This window comes from Callionymus lyra, chromosome 15 (genome assembly GCF_982586985.1).
Source record: "Callionymus lyra chromosome 15, fCalLyr1.hap1.1, whole genome shotgun sequence".
In the NCBI taxonomy this organism is placed as follows: Eukaryota; Metazoa; Chordata; class Actinopteri; order Syngnathiformes; family Callionymidae; genus Callionymus; species Callionymus lyra.
Window position 1 is genome coordinate 14323210 of NC_141832.1, and position 15981 is coordinate 14339190.

General features: G+C 38.6%; 1 protein-coding gene across 3 annotated transcripts in view; it reads left to right on the plus strand.

Moving 5' to 3' along the window:
• Nucleotides 1–15981, plus strand: part of prkcab (protein kinase C, alpha, b) — a 93879-nt gene that overhangs the window by 61428 nt on the left and 16470 nt on the right. For all 3 annotated transcript variants that reach the window (XR_015713435.1, XM_087809746.1, XM_087809748.1), the window contains exons 4-5: nucleotides 9025–9136; nucleotides 10333–10461. Coding sequence is in view for 2 of the 3 variants with exons in the window: in XM_087809746.1 (XP_087665872.1) it covers nucleotides 9025–9136; nucleotides 10333–10461 (241 nt within the window). In the remaining variant the exon portion in view is untranslated. The remainder of the gene's footprint in view (nucleotides 1–9024; nucleotides 9137–10332; nucleotides 10462–15981) is intronic.

Consider the following 15981-nt stretch of genomic DNA (forward strand, 5'->3'; position numbering starts at 1 on the left):
GTGAGAATGTGCGAGAAAGCGTTGGACACCTGAGACTCGTCCTCTGCGGTTGCCATGGCGACGTCGCGGTGATTAACGTCCAGGTATGTTTAAAAAAGCCGAGCTTTAATAAAAGCGCGAGAAGGAACTGGGGTAGGCTGAGAAAACGCTGACGGCGGAAGATAAATCATCTCAATAGTTTTCTTTTTTTTCCAATTTTTTGACAGAATGGTAACAGTTGGCGAGAGTTTAGGTTTAAGTTACTCAGGTTTAAAGTGAACTCACTGACTTGTTCAATTAGCAGTTGTTGTTGTTGTTGTTGTTGTGTGTCGTGCCCCGGAGTTTTTATTCCGACTGTGAAAGAGATGCCGCTTAATTTGATGTTTTCTTCTGTACTTTGATCTCTTATTTCTCATGTGTGTTTGTAGATAAGGAAAGAGTAAAAGCTTGTTTTGTTTTTTGGGGGGTCGTAGAATCAAGAGTTTCACGTGACCCCGGTGTCTCTGTGTTACACAACCGCTAAATGTCAAATAAAAAACATATTCAAAGTACAAAAAAAACAAGATCGTCGTTTTTTTTTTACCCAAGATGCTTTTCAAACATTTTACCAGCATTATCCGATATATTTTTTCAAACATTTTAAATATTTTTGATATCAAAAACCTAAATGGGAGAGTTTTTTATAGAACTCACCTCCCCCATCACCGCCAAAGACAAATCTTCAAATGTCAAATGGATCCAGATGGTTATACATTTCCTGCCCATTTAATTAAGGGACGTAAGAAAATATTGATACTAATATATATATATATATATATATATATATATATATATATATATATTTTTGCAATACATTATCGATGTTTAAAGCACAAGAAGTTAATTTGAGTTATTTTATGGTTTTTATTTTAATGAATTGTGTTACATTTCTTTACTTACAATAAACTTATATAAAAAAAGGAAATATTAACCCCGTTTGTTTATTTTTTGGTTGCTATTCAACTTCCGGCGCTAGATTGCAGCAGTCGTTATGTTCTCCGCTGCTATAGTGACAATGAAATTCCGGGGATGACTGAGGACGAGAGGATACAGTGACTCCAGCAGCTTTTAAAGCTGATGTTTGGACATATTTTGGTTTAAAAAAAAAGGAAAGCAGTTACGACTTCGTCAAGAGTCATGTGGTCTGTGAGTACCAATTTTATACTTACAATTTTGTGTTTCGGGGTGGTCCTACTATAAATATTAATTGATTTTACACAGCAAATTAATCATTTTTACCACCACTTAACGGACAAGATGATTATTTGTTTCAATATCCAATGTTTTTCTTGACTACAAATCTCTGCAACACCAGAGTCAAGTACTCGAAAATACTACAAATATATCCTTGATTACTACAGTATCACTATGTATCGGACCCTGTATTGTGATACGTATCGTGTTGCTTTTCTTAAAGTAAAAGAATGAAAAAAAGACCAGCATTTGAATGAAAGTGTTAATTCCATTGAATAAATGTAAAAACGATATGTCGCCTCTGTATCGTATCTTATTTTAATAGTAGATACTTAGCGACCGTAAAAATCTAAACCAGGATTTTATTCACCCACCGACGTTGAGATAGAAAAAAGTTAAAAATACGTTGCATGACCTGCGAAAAAACTACTGTTACTGTTACAAGAAGATGTTTGTGTATTTGCATCGATGTATATAATCGATTGTATGCCGACGATGGTGTTCTTTAGGTTTTAGAGACTTTGTGCAGTACATAAGTGCAGATGCAACAACCAAACAAGGGATGAAAACTGAATAATTCAAACAATGTTTAATTACAATAGTTCCAAAGAAATCACTGTCCGAAGGAAACTCAAAACAAACTGAAAGTCGAAAACAAAAACTCAAAGACAAAGAGACTGGTGATTAGGAAAAAACACAAATAAAATGACTATAATAAGGCTCAGGCCCTAACAAAAACACCAAAAAACTAGAAAAAATCCACAGAGAGAGAATAGAGATCTTACATACCAGGGAGTGACGATTATAATCCGGCGCCTGTTGCTGCAGGAGAGGTGGCTTCAAGCTCGGCTGCTGAGGTGCTGATTGTTTGACGAGCTGCAGCTGCTGAGAGAGCAACAGGTGACGTGGAACTCAGGAAACAGAAGAAAACGAGTTTCAAAATAAAACCATGAGACAAGACATGACGGTTATAATAAATCAAACATATTTTTTTTCTTTCTCTGCAGCCCAGTGACAAAACGTCTCAGCGACTGCTACCAAGCATTTTTACTCACCAACTTTTAATAATTTATTTTTTACTTCTATCCGTTTATCTTCGTTAGGTTTTTCTGACAGTTCGCAATGACTTCTCGCAGCCAATTTTCGGATGTTTCCTCCAGTGTTGTCGCAAACGTTTTGGCAAAGACCAATGCTGTGTCTCAAATCGCATACTAGCGTACTCAAAGTAAGTATTTTAGTGCGTCTCAATTCTTAGTATGCGAAATTAAGTGCGCCATAAACTAAAGTGGCGTACTAACACGCCCACAAAACTGAGGATGGTTCGATGGACACTAACCACCCTAAACGGCCGCCATCTTAATGACGTTTTAAACGGAAGTTACGTCATATATATATGCATATATATATATGCATATATACTGTATATGCATATACTTACAGGTGGGAGGATGACACGTCTTCGCTGCTGATACCAGTGCTGTGTCTCAAATCGCATCCTACTCTTAGTAAATTAGAAGTTAGTATGCATCAGTTTAGTGTACGTACTAACTAGTACGCAAATTCTCCACAGATGGTATGTCTCAAATCAAACGCTGCTGCTACACACTAACAGGAAATCACATGACAGCTTTTTCTTCTACTTCTATTTAACGATGTTTCAACCAGCTGTTTGAACACTATCGCCACCTGCTGGCAGCACGTTTTGCAACTTTGGAAAAAGAAATAAAGAAAAAATATGAGAATCGGAATATTCCCGAGATATTTAAGCTGGTATCAGCAGCGAAGACATGTCATCCTCGTACTGCTGCTGAAAATACACCTGTAAGTATATGAATATATATGCATTTATATATGACGTAACTTCCGTTTAAAACGTCATTAAGATGTCGGCCGTTTAGGGTGGTTAGTGTCCATCGAACCATACTCAGTTTTGTGGGCGTGTTAGTACGCCAATTTAGTGTGCATGGCGCACTAAATTTCGCACACTAAGAATTGAGACGCACTAACGCACTAAAATACTATACAATACTTAAATATCTCGCGAATATTTCGATTCTCATATTTTTTCTTTATTTCTTTTTACAAACTTGCAAAAGGTGCTGCCAGCAGGTGTCGGCGATAGCGTTCAGACAGCTGGTTGAAACATCGTTAAATAGAAGTAGAAGAAGAAGCTGTCGCGTCATTTCCTGTTTGATTTAAGACATACTATCTGTTGAGAATTTGCGTATACTAGTTAGTATGTACACTATCCTGATGCATACTAACGTCTAGTATACTAAGAGAAGTATGCGATTTGAGACACAGCACAATTGAACTTCTCAAACCCTGGACCATCAGTCAATATATCAGCACCAACCCTTGTGCTAACCATGGCTCCATCACTGTATTATAGCCCAGAGAGCTCTAAGCCGGAACAAGTGATTCATTTCTAAGTAACCGTGTGAGTGGTCGGCTCCACTACCCGTTGACCCCCTCTTGACAAACCACCTGACCAGCGTTTAGTTCCATTACAGCAGAGATGACAGCGGTCTGACGGTGAAGCACGTGCGGATGCTTCTTCAAAAAACCTGCCATCATGGCCACCGTAATTACATGCCGTGTTGGAGGATGAAAGTTCTGCTGCTGATGAAAGGCGGCGCTGAATTCAAAGCTGAACATTACGTTTTTTCTCCATCGGATTTAAAGCTCCGACATCTGTAAAAATGTCCATTGTTGTGTCATACAACAATATCGATGTCCGAAATCATAATGTGGTACTTCCTGCTACAATTTCATACGGAAACATCGTTGAAATTCATTATATTAACGTCGTATCCCTTAATCCCAGCCTTTCAGATTATGCACCACATTTGACTAATGAGCCCGTCGGCATATTTTTCCATGATTCCTGCATTTATTTATTACATCTTTTTCTTTTCTGTATTCACGAGGCCACAACAAAAATAAGGGCAAATGACTGAGAATAAATGAATAAATCACATTTATGACAAAACTATTTTCATGTTATTGCTGTTAAACATATCCAATACAAGTGGCATATTTTTAATATCCAAATAAATTAATCACAATCTTGACCATGAAAAGGAATATAATAATAACTTTTAAGACAAAAAATAGTTGGAATATCTTCCCTTACATTGTCATAGTTAAAGAATATTCTTATCTGAAGTTTATTTTAACAATATACAGTATTTCAACATATTTTTAAATATAACTGGTAGCTACTGTTAACGACCAGCTAAGCTAGCAAGTATAGCATTCACCTTACATTTACACTTAGCATTATGTTTTTTTTAGTAGTTTTCACAAAGTAATGTTTGTTTTTAGAAGGTAGTATGGTTATACAGACCGGATTTAACTACTTAAATGAGCAAGAAATATCATATTAAACTGTTTAGGAGCTAGCTTGCGGCGCTAGCCTCTGCCGGGTTCAAGGGATGTGAGTTAAATGAAACATTTTCTGAAGTCAGTGAAATAGATAAGGATAAGAAACCTATCATTTTTAATGTGAATGTTAGGTGCTGTGTATGAAAAATGGTCCATTATCCTGGAAAAAAAATGAGCTAAAAGTCTGGATTTATGTTGCTAACGACATTGAACCTGATGTTGTTTGTCACGTAGACCTCGGTTCATGGTGTTAAATCAATTTTCTCCGCATGAAAGGCACCGGTTCGGATAATATTTTCCCTCTAAATAAAGAGCATCGAATCCACTCGAGGTCCGTGATGATCTTCTCTGCAGCGCCTGTCCTTCGCGGCAGGTCAGGGAAGCCAAAGGCTGGAGGCTGGAGTTGTTTGGCTTCATCGGACTGCACTGTGCATTCTGGAGTGAAACTGCCAGCAGTCAGAACCAGAGAGTCCAGTTGGCTGAAAACAGCCTCTTTTCTCTCCGAGCGGCTCAGCAAGAAGTCGCTGAGACCGACTCGTTCTTCTGATCCGACTTGCGGGGGAAAAAACGTGCGAACGAATCATTCCATTAAGCCACAGAAGAAGATCATCCCTCTGCTTGTTTGCCACTTTTCTCTAATGTTTGCTTTCTGTCGCCTAATGCTCAATCTTTCACTGCATTTCTCCTGCCAATTATCACCATAGCAACAGCAGTTGTTCATTTGGATTCCTGATTTTTTTTTTACAGGAATACAAACAGACACAAGGTGCGACACCGGCCTTTTATCGTAATTATCTTCTGTTTACTCGTGTTTTAAAACGCGCCTCGCGCTCGCAGAGGAAATGAACGTTTGTTTTTGGAATAATCCAAAAACAAAGCCTGATGAAATAATTCCCCACAGAATTTCTCGGGATGTAATTAAACAAACCATCGGGGCAGCGAGTCCGTCGCTTCTGTTTTCATCGCAGGTGTTTGTTTAATGTTTCCTTTAATCATTAATGAAGTGAGTTGTTTATTCTGTTCCCTCGTAATCCTCATATTTGTTACGATTACACAGAACATGTTTTCTCTGTGTTGTTTGGAAAGCTGTTCAATCCATTCAATCTTGTCATACAAACAGTACCGTCTGTCGGAGATACTTGACAGAATTACTTTTAGTAGCAATACTGGTTTCAGAGTAAATATTTATTGTAAATATTGAGGAATAATTTCAGGCCCAGTGTTTGAAGCGATATTCAATACAAGATGGACGTTACAGACGAGCAGTACGGAGGTATTTGGATACGTTTTTAAGTGTCTTTTTGGACGAAGATGAAGAAGTACAACTGAGCATCAGTTGCTACATTAAAATGAACAAACATTTTAGTCTATAACTGTAAAAATTGATAGATAACTCTGAAAATAATCCCAACCATAGTCAACATGAGGGTGAGTAGATAAAGAGTGAGGTTTGAATTTTGGGTGAACTATCACTTTAACTTTGTTCTCATTGTTAACTTTTTTAATTTTTTTCTTCTGGTTAACTATCTTAAATTAGTGAAAAGGGTCATTTGACCAATATTCATTTTTACATTTATTCAATGAAATTAACTCTCATTCACATGCTAGGTTTTTTCTCATGATTTTCCTTTAAGAAAAGCAATACGAAACTTATCACAACACAGGGTCAACGATCCGATACATAGGTATAATGTAGTAACAAGTATACTTGTAGTATTGTCGAGTACTTGACTCTGGTGTTGCAGAATTTACAGACCACATGACTCTTGACGAAGTCGTAAATGCTTTCATTTGTTTTGAAACCAAAATATGTCCAGAAATCAACTTTAAAATCTGGTGGAGTCCACTGTATCCTCTCATCCTCAGTCATCGCTGGATTTCATTGTTCCTTTACTTGTAGAGGACGTAATGACTGCTGCCATCTAGTGGACGACAGATAGATGGATGGATGGATTTATTTTTCTTATTATTTAGTAATCTGTTTCTTATTTCTAAGTAAAAATTCACCAAGTGTTTTTTTTGATTTTCTATCAGAATTTTTTTACAAGATGTACAAGAAACCGAAGAGACAAAGAACTTGTTTCGGACATGACTATATTTTTCAACTGTAAAAACACTTCTAAAGAGCATGTTTAACAGATTGACCGCGGTCATCGTCAGGATCTTGTGTGGCGATCTCGTCTAATTACCCATAAGACATCTCACCCTCCGGGGGACAACGCATTCCTCGGAGCCCGTACTCTTAATTAGCCAAAAACTCATGTTTGACTCATTCTTGGGCGCTCGGCGCTCTCATCGTCGACCTCCCTCGGCTGGTGGATGTTGTTCTCCCCGGAGTTCAGAAGGGATCTCGCCTCGCTGCCGTCTGCCGCCCCTTCTGGTGCGGTCGGCGTCGACGGTCTGTCCGAACAAGCATCTTTTTAAGCCGGCGTGAATATCTTTCGATGGATGGACGGACGAGGCCGATCACTCGTGGAAATCGTGAATGCAGTTTCAGGATGTGCCAGATCTCGCTTCATCTCATCCATTTTTTCCTGGCCGAAAGTTCCCATGCAGCTCCTGTCATGAATTATTTGTTGTTGTTGTTCACCGCCATTAAAAGTCTCTAGCATCTTTTTTTTTTTTACCTCATATTTGTGGACTAAAAGAGTCCTTTTCCCCTCTCAGCTCTGACTCTCCTCCAGGTGTGCCTCCAGGAAATATAGCAGAATATAAATAGCAGGTGTTCTAAAAGGAGAAAAAAGCCTTTTTCCTTCTGTTTCCTCGACCTTTATACCGCTGACTAATGTCCTTGCCAATCTCTACACTTAACCAGCCTGCATTATTTATATTGTTGTGCCTCTTTTTGTTTCTCCTCAATTTGTTCGCTCGTATTTATATTTGTGTAAAACTTGCTCAGTCAGCATCTCTATAATTACGCCGCCGTGACTCTGAGATACGAGCAGATGTGTCTCTTCCCAGTTAGTAAAATGACATTTTTTTTGTGTTATCGGTACGCGAGCGAGGTTAGAGAGAATTCAGCTTCCAGTAATCTCTAATCTCCAGTAATCTACTGGTGCTTTCGCGATGATCCCACCTTCATACCATTTGTCTGATTGTGATACTATTGAGGGAAAGCCTGATGGAGTGACTCGTCTTCTGTCCGAGCGAATGATTTATTAAATGAACAAGATGTTAAAATAAGTTTAACCTAAAGAAAACAATTTGCCAAAAACATATTAAAAAGGTTTATTATTTATTACTGTGATTTTATTAGTTAATTTGTATCTATCTGGCAATATGACACATATCACGATACAGGGTCAACAATACAATATATTGTGATACTGTAGTAACGAGGATATATGCGTAGTATTGTCGAGTACTTGACTCTGGTGTTGCAGAATTTACAGACCACATGACTCTTGACGAAGTCGTAACTGCTTTCATTTGTTTTCAAACCAAAATATGTCCAACCATCAGCTTTACAAGCGGCTGGAGTCACTGTATCCTCTCGTCCTCAGTCATCGCGGAAATGTATTGCTCCTAAAGACTGCTGCCATCTAGCAGACAAATGTTTAATTGCGACACACAAATGAACAAATGCTGTGAATATAAAATTGTTAATTTTAAAAAACAAGTTCCTATATTTTATACACAGTTTATTGAAGAAGAAACCATAAAAAAACTATGATAAAAACTTAAAATTAAAAAATGGATACAGTGTTTATTTAAGCATATCGATATTCTCTTACAGTACACGGTGGGTGTAGAGGTTGAATCTAAGAGCCGAGAAAAAAACCCTGACATTTTTTGACAAGACAGACTGTTGGAGGCAGTGACTGAGGACGAGGGGATACAGTCAAGTGCAGCAGCTTTTAAAGATGATGTTTGGACATATTTTGGTTTCAAAACAAAGAAGCAGTTACGACTTCGTCAAGGGTCATGTGGTCTGTAAATTCTGCAACACCAGAGTCAAGTACTCAACAATACTACAAATATATCCTTGTATATACTTTGTATCGTTGACCCTGTATCGTAATACATATCGTATCGCAAGATTTTTTTTCCCATAACTGTAGCTTAAATACATTTATGAGGTTTTAAATACACAACTATTAATTTGCCAGAGTTGTGTGAGGTTTTTTTTCTGGCACTTCTTCTCTTTTTAAAACACTTCATGAAAACCTGGGAGAAGCTGGGATTCCTTCCAGGATGACAAGATGGAGAGTGCTGACACTGAGCACCAACACACTCTGGAACCTTCCACCCTCCCACTCACAGCTAACAGTGTGACATTTGCTTCCCGCCTAAAAAAAAATAGTCTTTTAAGGACGACTTTTTTCTATAGATAGGTGGCTCCCCCAAAGATGATGTATACTGTGTGTATTCCTGTACATGGTTGTCCTTCCGCTTCATAACAACATTTGTTTGCTGTATTTCCAGGACCCCAGAAGCAAACACAAGTTCAAGATCCACACGTACGGCAGCCCCACCTTCTGCGACCACTGTGGGTCACTGCTCTACGGCCTGATCCACCAGGGGATGAAATGTGACAGTAAGTCTGCAGCCGCCATGTTTGCACATGTGTGTGTGTCCAGATGTGAGCTGATCCTCTGTCAACACTTGCTACGAATGCACGACACACACAGTCGGTTCCTGACCTTTTCTCTGCTTCCACCGGCCGGACCAGACATCAACTAAAACCGCATCAACCCTTGAATGTGTTTTTTTTGTGTTAAGATATACCATTTGTTTTAAAAAAAACTAAATATGTTGAAAAATCCTCTTGTCCTCAGGCATCGTCAAGATCTCACTCTTAAGAAGTCGTAACTGCTATCATTTGTTTTGAAACCCAAATTTGTCCAAATATCAGCTTTAAAAGCTGCTGGAGTCGACTGTATCCTCTTGTCCTCAGGCATCATCAAGATGTCACGTGACTCTTAAGAAGTCGTAACATTTTCTTAATGTTTCAAAACACACATTTGTCCAGATATCAGCTTTAAAAGCTGCTGGAGTCGACTGTATCATCTAGTCCTCAGGCATCGTCAAGGTGTCACGTGACTCTAAAGAAGTCGTAACTGCTTTCATTTGTTTCGGAACCAACATTTTTTTTACAAAATATCAGCTTTTAAAGATGCTGGAGTCGACTGTATCCTCTTGTCCTCAGGCATCGTCAAGATCTCACATGACTCTTAAGAAGTCGTAACTGCTTTTGTTTGTTTTGAGACCCAAATTTGTCAAATATCAGCTTTAAAAGCTGCTAGAGTCGACTGTATCCTCTTGTCCTCAGGCATCCTTAAGATCTCACGTGACTCTTAAAAATCATAACTGCTTTAATTTGTTTTGAGACCCAAATTTGTCCAAATATCAGCTTTAAAAGCTGCTGGAATTGACTGTATCCTCTTGTTCTCAGTCATCTTCGGGATCTCTCATGACTCTTGACCAAGTCGTAACAGCTTTGTTTTGGAACCAAAGTTTTGACCAAATAGTCGACTGTATCTTCTCGTCCTCAGTTATCGCTGGGATTTTGATCCATTTAGCTCGTTTCGCTGCAGAGGACGTAATGATTGCTTCAATCTAGCCCCCGGGAGTTTAAGTGCAACACTAAAATATACAAACACAGTGAATATTATATTAAACATACTATATAATTAATTTAAAAAAACAAATATGTTTTTTGACTTTTTTTCATGAAAAAATCTGGTAATATTTAAGTGTATCGATATCGTCTCACGCCGTTTCCTTGTGCAGCGTGCGACATGAACGTCCACAAACAGTGCGTGGTCAACGTGCCGAGCTTGTGCGGAACCGACCACACGGAGCGTCGCGGGCGCCTCTTCCTCAAGATCGAGGTCAGCGGCGACAGGTTGCACGTCACAGGTGAGTGCGTCCTTCGACCACGTCTTTGTCAGAACCACCATGGACGCTAAACTCCGAGCCCGGCGGGGAACTTTTTTTTTTTTCCCTGTACACTGTAGCCGTTACTCACCGACCCTGAAGCGTGTGTTTGTTTCCCACACCTTAGTATTATAGCGTCTGTCAAGAGCAGCACTTTTGTTTGAGGACTTTCATAAAAAAACACTCAAGCGGAGAAAAATGAGTGCAGGTTCTCCTCTCAGGAACATGATGAGACATTGATGGTCGGAGGAATAAAAAGCGCTTTATGTTAGTCAGCGAACACAAAACCATGGAGGTTAAAATTAAAAACTCTCAAGATAATAACTGGAGTTTCAGCACATATTTGCTACGACGGCTTAGAAATTTGTTTCAATGGAAGTTAACCTTTGTGTTATCTTCGTGTCAAGGTGACCAGAAGGCCCGAAAAAAACAAACAATGTGTTTGTGGTATCCCTTGTAATGTCTCTGGGTCCTTGCTACCCTATACATACATATGCAGTGGTGGAGGTCGTTCACCTTGACCCAGAGTCAACACAAGGGACACCTCAAACACATTTGTTTTTCCAGGCTTTCGGGTCACCTTGACCCAGAGTCAACACAAGGGACACCTCAAACACATTTGTTTTTCCAGGCTTCCGGGTCACCTTGACCCAGAGACAACACAAGGGTCTATCAGACGAGTTTTGAAGAGGATTTGGTAGTGATTTATTTTGAGGGCGAGCCCTAAGCATTGGCTGTGAACCAGTATTCAAGGGACAATCTTGGAGAACCATTTTTCCACAAGACCTTCTTCGAATGGAAAGGTTGGCGTTGACCAATAGGCCGGCCACGGATTGGTCAGATAGTGGCATCACTGCAAAGTCAGTACCTCAGCTCCCAAAACAAGAAGCAAACCCGCCATTAAAAATGTGAGAAGGAGTACAGTACGATTGTCCAAAACATTGGCCTCTGGACGGGGTCCAGACCTTTTGTTGTCCCGATAAGTACACAATTGCTAGTTTTACGGTGCTTTGCTATTATGGCCCCGCCCACAGCAAGGAGGTAGCAGGACCAGTGGAAACACAGAGTCAAGGTCTGTCCGCAAAGTTGTTCTGTGGTCTTGGTCCAGACCTTTTGTGTATGGTAAGGGGCAGCATTACCTCCAAGTTTTACCGGGGCTATGTTATGACGGCCCCGACCACCGCTAGTAGGTAGCAGAGAAGGGCAGAAATACAGGGTCAAGTTAAGTAGGGCTGTAACTGTGCAGTGAGACTTCCCTCGTCTCTCAAGTTAAAACGAGTAGGCCATTCCACCGGTGGTCTTTAAAGTTAAAATGGTGGATACCATCAGCAGAATTGTACCTTTATCTTATGGTATCTTAGGTATCTTAGGTGGTATAGAAAGAGACATGGTTGGATCTGATTATCGATTGGTTAACACACATTGGTCACCCTGAGCCTTTTTTTTACTACCTGTTCAGATATTGCCTGAAACTTGTTTCAAGAAACATATCCCAAGCTGCCACATTGTTGCGCAACATCGTACACCTAAAATATCATGTTTAATTTGAACCACTTTTTGAATTTGATCCGACTCTGGAATTTGATATTTTGCTTTTGTTACACAAAAATATGTCCTAATACGTACGTCGTGACATCGTCCTTCACTGGCAGTATGACATCTGGTTTTGCGAGTGCTTAAAATACAATAGTATTTCGAGAATAACAAGCAGAGCGAGTACTGCTACATTGCCCAGTAAGGTCTTGACAACTTGCCAGGGTTATCTTGTAGGTATTCTGTATCTATTTGCTTCCTGTTTGGGCAGAAACCTCATAAGAACCAGAGTTAAAACAGATGGGACAAAAAGTTTTTTCTTCACAAGGAGACAGGCATTTTCAAAGAACAGTTGCTTTCGTTTCGGAGGGGACACCCCAAGGGGGAATGGCTTTCATAATGTAAAGTTTGTTGGATAAAATGAAAGAATAGGTGGATTTCCAAAGAGAAAAAGCTGTTAAATTGGCCACAAAGTCACTACAGAACAACCAAGATAAACATATACTCCAATAAATTTGTTTATAACGCTAAAAAAGGCTAAATAAAAAAGATTGTTTTTTAGAGTCCATGGTGGCCAAAAAAATTTAAATTACAATTAAAACTTGGATTTTATGAAGTGTATCATCTGTTAATGAGCTGTGAAACGAAAAAAAGTTAGCTTCCAACATGCTGACACATTAGCTTAACTAGCAACTCTTTTAAGTGAGTAGCATTTTAGCTAAACATTAACAATCTGTGTACTTAAAATACACAAATCCAAGTTTTGAATCAGAATGACACGAGAAACCTCATAAGAACAAGACTCCAAAAGAGGTTTTACCTACCACAGATGTTGATTTGCCTTAATGGAAAATATACACTAGTAAAAACAGATGGGACAAAAAGTTTTTCTTCACAAGGAGACAGGCATTTTCAGCAGAATGGTTGCTTTCGTTTAGGGGGGGACACCGAAGACGTGACACATCCTGTGTCGCTGCCTCAGACTGAAATGACCTGAATGAAACCTGCAATTTTCTGAATCGAAATGATGTCTCACTTAACCAAATTAACACGTCTAACTTAATCATTGATTCAATCAATTAGTTCAGAGTGTTTTCTTTGAGAGAAAATGAAATGTGACATAACAAAAAAATTGCTCACAGGCACTTCCTACACACTCAATTTGCAAGTTTGGCTTTCGCTCACTTATGATTTTTTTTTAAGCGATTGCCTCCACACACCTACATGTTATGAACACACAACTCCAGAGGTAGCGAAGGTACGCCAGTGTGCGAACGCGTCAGAGAATCAACTTCAAGACGACGCTTTGTTCCGCTATGAAAATCCAGACGCCACACTTATCGTCGCATGATCGCTGTCGCCCTCGCGGGGAACTTGTATTCCACCAAGTCTAGTCTGGCCAAAAAAAAAAAAGAAAAGTGGTGAGTCTTCATGGTTCACTGCACCAGTATGAACTTAATTCAATCTTCAAGCAAAGAAAACAGACATGTCTCTTCCACTCTCCCATTAAACGGCCCCGCCTTCGGCTCCCCTATCTAACTTCCTTCCTCCAATACTGACATTTTCAGGTTCGAGTCTGGAAGCCTGGCTCCTTTGGGTGTTCCTGCCTTCACCACCATTTTATTCTCTTCGTCTCTGAACCTCCCCAGTCGCTCCTGGATTGTTCTCCTTTTTGCTGTCTAGCTTTTTCCCTTTTTTTTTTTTCTTTTTAACTCATTGTTCGTGGATTCTTTTCACTCTTCTTCTTTGGTTTTGCTTTGGTCTCACCTTTTGCATGACAGGTGTTGTGAATAAAAAGCTTGTTGTTATCAAGCTCCAAGCCCTGTTGTTCTAATTAAAAGCGCGTTTTTATATATATTAACGTACGGATTGTTAAAGGTAAACTAAAAGTATTCGTACTTAATTGCTCAAAACAAGGCTAAGATTTCAGGTAATGTGTTTAAAACCTGTTGAAATCTCCGTCTGAATTGAAGATTTTTTTTATTTTATTCATCTATGTTCTTTATCTTTATCTTTAGACTTAGATTGTATCTTGTTCTTTGTCTTTATTTCTCTTTGTTCTTGTTCTTATTTTATTTTAATTTATTTTTATGAAAAATGTCTGTATTTGCTGTGGCTATTGGAAAAACAATTTCAACAAAGTTCTACCTAACCTAACCTAACCTAAGTACATTTTCTTTTTGGTAAGCTAAAATGCTAGTTACTTAATAGCTCAAAACCATTCTTAGAGTTAGCTAAATAGTGTCAGCATTATTAAACCTAGGTTAACAACTCCTTCTCAATAAGGTCTTTCTATCAGTATTGGTTGTACCTTGTTTTGAGCTGTAAAGTTAGAAGCATTTTAGTTTACCAAAAACAATATGCACTTCAATACAAGAAAACAAGATATCAACAAGAAATATACGTTAACCTAGCTTTTAACGTGCTAACACATTAGCTAAAATAGCTAACTCTTAGCCTTATTTTGATCTCTTAAGAGAGAAGCTTTTAGCTTACCAAAAACTATTTGTACATCCAAAAGAAAGAAAAGAAAAACGCCTTTAATACGAAGGAAATGTTAACCTAGCTTTTAAGATGCTATAGAGCTAATGTGTTAGCATGTTAAAATCTAGGTTAATGTCTCTTGTTGAATCATTGCTTTTTTGGTCAAACCATGGCTTTTAGTAGCTAATTTAGCTAATGCATTAGCATGTTAAAAGCTTAATCAGATTAGATTAAAAGATGGATAATTTTGGATAAAAGTTCAAATAGTTTTTGGTTTGTTAAAAAGCTTTTCTCTTAATATAAGAGTTGCTATTTTAGCTAATATGTTAGCATGTTAAAGGCTAGACTTTCTTTTTTATTTTATTAATAGCTTGTTTTCTTGTAATAAAAGTTTAAATAATAAAAAGCTTAATAGCTCAGAAAAAGGATAATGTGTTAGCATGTTAAAAGTTAGGTTGTTTATGTTAAGCTAAAATGCTAGTCACTTAATAGATCAAACCATGGCTTTTAGTAGCTATTTTAGCTAATCTGTTAGCATGTTAAAAGCTAGAAAAAAAAACCTTTTGTAATAATAGCTAGTTTTCTTTTATTTGAAGTACAGATTGTTTATGATAAGCTAAAATGCTAATCACTTCACAGGTAAAAACCATGGCTTTTAGTAGCTACTTTAGCTAATGTGTTAGCATGTTAAATGTTACGTTTACATCTCCTCATCATTAAAAGCTCCCATGAAACAGGCCAATGTAAAAAAAAAATGGAATCTAAAAATCTTAAAAGAGGTTTATTGTCTTGAGTTCATTTAAGATAAAGAAATAAATATATTATTTGGCCGTGAACACACGCTCTCGTGGCCAAAGGGCAATGTGAGGATCAGGTCAAAGTGATCTCGCTGTGGTTAACTAAGGGTGAGATTTCTCTCTGCCGACATGTTTGCCTCGGGTTCAGAGGACAGATAACATGTCGTATCTCCACAGTACAGCACAATGGCTGCAGCTGTGACAGGAACAAGACCTTAATTCTGTTTTTTATGCAAGATATACACAGAAATGTGAGCTGACCGGACCACCACGTTGAGTCAAAGGTTAATTTAACATTAAACCCAAAAGAATTAATGGGATTGCCAAAAAAAAAGTCACATTCGTCTCCACTTGAGCGTGCGGCGAATGACCTCTGACCTCTGACACCGTGGATCCGTCCTCGCGCAGCTTTCCCTCCAGATTATCAGACATTCACTGGACGCACATGGCATTGTTATGCAATAACACATTTGAATTTCAAAGCCTTTCTTTTTCTTTTTTTCTTTTTTTTCCGTGAGATTACACTCTCGGTCCACATGCCGCCTCGCACGCACCCTCCCCGGGATCCAAATTTGATGTCATTTTTAGCCAAGGCAAAAAGCTCGCTTCGGATACAAAAGATTATATTCGCATGAATATTTCGCCGGCGTTTCACCTGCTGCACCTTTTTTTTTAAATTCACTCTCAA